The sequence below is a fragment of the Chanos chanos genome, chromosome 8 (genome assembly GCF_902362185.1).
Source record: "Chanos chanos chromosome 8, fChaCha1.1, whole genome shotgun sequence".
Classification (NCBI taxonomy): Eukaryota; Metazoa; Chordata; class Actinopteri; order Gonorynchiformes; family Chanidae; genus Chanos; species Chanos chanos.
This window is the reverse complement of record NC_044502.1, coordinates 3,897,501-3,902,500: the sequence shown is the minus strand read 5'-3', so window position 1 is coordinate 3,902,500 and position 5,000 is coordinate 3,897,501. Positions and strand designations below refer to the sequence as shown.

The following is a 5,000-nucleotide window of genomic DNA, read 5'->3' as shown; positions in this document are numbered from 1 at the left end:
CTATTACAACGATTTTAGACTAAAAATATGAGTGCAGGGCTTTCCGATACATCTGGGTATGGTCTACCAAAAGAATATCAAATTGTATATATCACGCTCACATGGCGGTCGGAAGTGCTCTAATTAGTACCGCAAATAAAAAAGGGGAGAGGTTTCTTTCGCCTATATTGCTCTGAAAACCGCCAGTGTATGGTACGGAACAGAACAGAAAAAAAAATCCATATTATTAACGCAACAAAATCACGTGTCTATGGCTCAGACAGTTTCTAAAGATTTACTGCATCGAATAGTCATTATATCTTATCGGTCCAGAAGCACTCTGCTTGGATATAAAAGATTAACCGGAGGAAGGGGTGTGTGTGTGGGGGGGGGGGGGGGGGGGGGGGAGGGGGGGTAGAGGTGGGGTGGTTGTTAAAAAGACAATTCACGAGGCATCTGGTTTTGGGAGATAGCACTGATTATTCGGCCACTCCTGAGCACAATGCAGCGAAGAAGATAACAGCCGTGCTCTGGAAACTGGGCCACCGATACAACCACGATGACTGAGAGAAAAGTGAAGCTTGTATAATATATGAGCGCGCTCACATCTTCTTTTTTTTCCGCATACACAAAACCTGTTTTGTTCCAGTTAGAATTCCATTTTGCGATAAAAACAAATTTTATGTTTAGCTCTGAATTGCTTGAAATTAATTTAAACGAATGAAAGAACGAAATTCCGCACTAACGAACGAATAAGGTCTATGAATTCATTAAATGGAGATGAATGACGTCTTTAGGTCTTTGATGTTTTTATGGTGTCTATCCTGTTGACTGTAATTTCTGTGCCGGCTTGCAGAAGATATCTCGCCCTGTGTAGATATAAGTAGCTGCCATAAAAATATCTCCCATAGATCATTGCCCGTGGAGAGCTTAGTCCATCAAATCTGCCCGCGAGCGCTTAATGACATGGACTCATTGCGGCCGCGAAGTCTGCGCACTCAACCGCAACCGGGGAGGGGCGCTGGAGTGCTGGGGGGTGGGATGGAGAGATGGGGGGCACCCCCCCCCCGCATTCTCGATGACGTTTGGGCGTTTCCAGATTCCTCCTGACTAAATCCAGCTGCCGATTTTGTTAAAGGGTAGTACCCCCGGAGGCGATCCGTTCCCATAAATAGAAATGTCCCAATAAGTATCCCAAACTCCGGAATCACCCCTCAAAACTATATATATGAGTTCACGCCGAATATCACTCAGTCACACAAGAAAGCATGCGTTGTTTGTTTCAATAACTGTCTGAGCAAGTTTTGTTGTTAGTAAAACGTCCAACGTTGTGGAGATGTTTGGAGGCGACAACTGTCCGTTTCTCTCTTCTTCCCCGTGCAATAACGCAGGTTTCCTGCAAAAGAACAACAGTCTGGAAGAAAAGAGTCGGATTGTTAGCTCCCTGAAAGAACGCCAGAGCGCCAAGAATCAGCTGTCGTGTGAGAACAGCGACCGGGATGCTCGCTTCAGACGCACGGAGACAGATTTCTCCAACCTGTTTGCCCGAGGTAAGAGACTGTTAGGATGCTCTGTAAGCTATTAATATTCACAGAGAAGTTAAACTTTTTTCATCAAACGTGGAACCTAAACGAATTAGCTGCTGGGAAGACGATCTGTACCCCTAGAATCCGGTGTCAAAATGGTTAGAAATGGTTTGAATGCACTGAACTGAATTTTATCCTCGTTGTTCCAACCTCAAACTTCGTACTGCATGGGGATGTTCACTAGTTAAGTCTCTTGCAGCAAACGTGTAACCTGCCTTGTTTTAATTTCGGTGATTAAAAGATCTTTAATGCATGAGCATTAAAGTTTAAGGGGATATTCCTTATGTTAGATATATTTTCTAAAGACAGTTTTCTGCTTCCACAAATATAGTGCATTTATTCAGATTTATTCAGTGTGCACTAAAACAACAACAACAACAACAACAACAACAACAAAAAACAGCTAAGACGTGGCGACACGTTCATAGTAAAGCGATGATCAAAAACCCATATTTTGGGGCATTGCTCTCGGTCTATTGATATAAATTACCAGTGACAGCATCTCGTCTTTTCACATAAACACATTCTATACACAGCTCTTTTCAAAGACCAAATTTAAAACACACATATGTAACCTATTACACCTCGTCATCATAATAATAAGAAACTCCGACTCCACACTATAATTTTAGTAATCATATAGTCTTCTTTTATTTTATTTTTTTTAAGAAATTACACGTCCAATTAGGCAGAAATTTGACACGTGTACCATATTACTAACGTGTTTTAACTTTCCCTAACGTTATTAACATGTAATAAAGTACTAACAATATTTTCAGCTTCATCACATTAATCGTAGTCTATCACGCATTTTTTTTCACGAATATGCTTTCTCAGTGAGTTCATTTTTGGTTTGAATGGCGAAAATATCGCAACGAATAGTAATAGAATTCTAATTTTAAGCGTTTGTTTACCTATTTTGATTCCAGACCTGCTCCCTGCTAAAAATGGCGAGGAACCCACTATGCAGTTTCTCCTGGAGGTGGTGGACATCCTCACAAACTACGTTCGCAAGACGTTCGATAGATCCACCAAGGTGCTGGACTTTCACCACCCTCACCAGCTCCTCGAAGGCATAGAAGGCTTCAACCTCGAGCTGTCTGATCAACCTGAGTCCCTAGAGCAGATCCTCGTGGACTGCCGAGACACGCTGAAGTACGGCGTCCGGACAGGTACAATAACAGCATGGGCTTGCGCAGAGACCCCCTCATAACAGTATGCAGCGGAGCCGATGGCATCCGAAAGCGGTTCATTGTCATTTTTTTGTCCCCATGATAAACTGATAGCTATTGCGCAAGCGACAGACGTCTTATCTTACATATTCTTATTCAAGGGGTTAAACATTTAGCTAATACTTAAATTCTATATTTATCTTATTATAAACGGAAATATTTTATATTTAACATAAATATGCTTACTAGTGCGAAATACTGTTTTTTCTTAAATGTGCAATAGCTAAAATGGCTAAAAAGTATTCAAAAGCTTAATAATGGTTTTATCGTTTTATTTAGCAAGAAAACTGACATGCGTTGTGCCAGCCAGTGCACGCTATCTAATGTCATAGTAGAGGAACAGTTAAAAAATAACACGTTTAGGAAACTGAAGTCGTATTAAGGCTGCGTTCACCTCTATTAACAGAAACTCTACCCTCCTAAACCTTTAAAGGTATGTTTGACGATGTTTTAAACTGAGCACAGGAAATTATAATAGTATTTGTACACAAGTACGCACGCGCTTGACTAGAGCTGTCCGTGGTGCTGAAACACTAAACTTACAAAGCGACGTGAGCCTAAAATTTACTCACTAACAAATCAAATGTGCTCAAAGGCATGATTTTGAAGCGTGTAAATGCGAATGTAGAGCTTAGTTTGAGCCACCGAAGTGTACCCAAAGCAATGCGAATATTACTATATTAAATGAGAATTATAGCAGGTGGGGAGAATTTCACTCCAAAAGTTAGCATTTTCACAATTTATCACATAATTATTGGCATGTGATGACTGGATTAAAAAAAAAAAAAAAAAACACCTTATTTTTGCATCCGATTCAGTTTTCGTTACCGTTCCGTTGCGAAGACGTCTTCGAAACATTTTAGAGACAGTTTGTAGAGCTTTAGTCATAAGACTAACGGTTCGACAGCGACTGTTTACGCTTCGTATTGAATTGCTCTTACACGGAATGATGTTACGGCACAAAATGCATAACGCTTTTAATTGACATTTGCAACAGTTTCAGAGTTAGGAATCTCATTCTTGTTTCCAAACCTGCGGTAGCGTACACTGTACTTAAGAAGGCCCAAGTGATTGACTGAGAGGACGAATGAAGAATATTTGTATATCAACATATAAATTATGTTATCGAATATAGTCAGCCAGGTCAAAAAAAGAGTTGAAGAGAGACTGGCCAGACAAATAAAGTGGCACATGTCCTGCTATGTGTTTGGGATCATTGTCTGTTATGTTGACTGTGAGACTCTGTTGACTGCCACTGAATAATGATTGCCTGGAAACCCCTGGTTCTCCTAGGTCACCCAAGGTTCTTTAACCAGCTTTCCACTGGACTGGACATCATCGGCCTGGCAGGAGAATGGCTCACCTCCACTGCCAACACTAACATGTGAGTCACAATGATGATCTCCTCTCCTCTCCTCCTCTCCTCTCCTCTCCTCTCCTCTCCTCTTGTTCTGCTGCCCTCTCCTCTCCTCTCCTGTCCTAACCTTCCATCTCCTCTCCTCTGTCTCTTTCTCTCACTTTGATCTCCTGTATCGCACCCTCTTCTCTTCTCTTCTCTTCTCTTCTCTTCTCTCCTCTCCTCTCCTCTCCTCTTCTCTTCTCTTCTCTTCTCTTCTCTTCTCTTCTCTTCTCTTCTCTTCTCTTCTCTTCTCTTCTCTTCTCTTCTCTCCTCTTCTCTTCTCTTGTGTCTATGTCTATATTATGAGCTATATCAAAATCAATAACTGGAATAGCTTGTACCACATTAAAATATAGAACAGACGCATACACACACACACACACACACACACATGCTCCCAGCCCTCACACGGGTTGGGTGACATATCTGTTGCCCCATCCCATGTTTGGTAATATTTGGGCCAGGTTGTTATCAGTCTGTTCACTCAGGTGAAAGGAACGGGCCGTCCGCGTGGCCACCGGCGTTTCCGGCACAGGGGAGGTTATGTAAAGTGTTTGTTTTGAACGCCGTAGCCAGAGGGGCTGGTTTTGTTAGCGGCGTATCGAGCGATGTCTCTGAGCACAGGGCCGATGACAGATCCGCGGTGAACGCCCCCAGGGGCGTGTTGAATTGTATATTGATCAGAACCTACTGTAACGGATTAAACAGGGAAAAAAAAAATTCACTTCGCAATGAGAAAGGGAAAAAAGAAAATCCTGATGAAAGAGAGAAAAAAAAAAGGTGAAATGTCTTTTAATATTTCTC

The 5,000-nt window shown here is 41.8% G+C and overlaps 1 protein-coding gene across 1 annotated transcript in view; it reads left to right on the top strand.

Moving 5' to 3' along the window:
* Positions 1 to 5,000, top strand: part of gad1b (glutamate decarboxylase 1b) — an 18,446-nt gene that overhangs the window by 3,735 nt on the left and 9,711 nt on the right. The window contains exons 3-5 of the mRNA XM_030781301.1: positions 1,371 to 1,529; positions 2,495 to 2,737; positions 4,091 to 4,181. Of these exons, the coding sequence (XP_030637161.1) occupies positions 1,371 to 1,529; positions 2,495 to 2,737; positions 4,091 to 4,181 (493 nt within the window). The remainder of the gene's footprint in view (positions 1 to 1,370; positions 1,530 to 2,494; positions 2,738 to 4,090; positions 4,182 to 5,000) is intronic.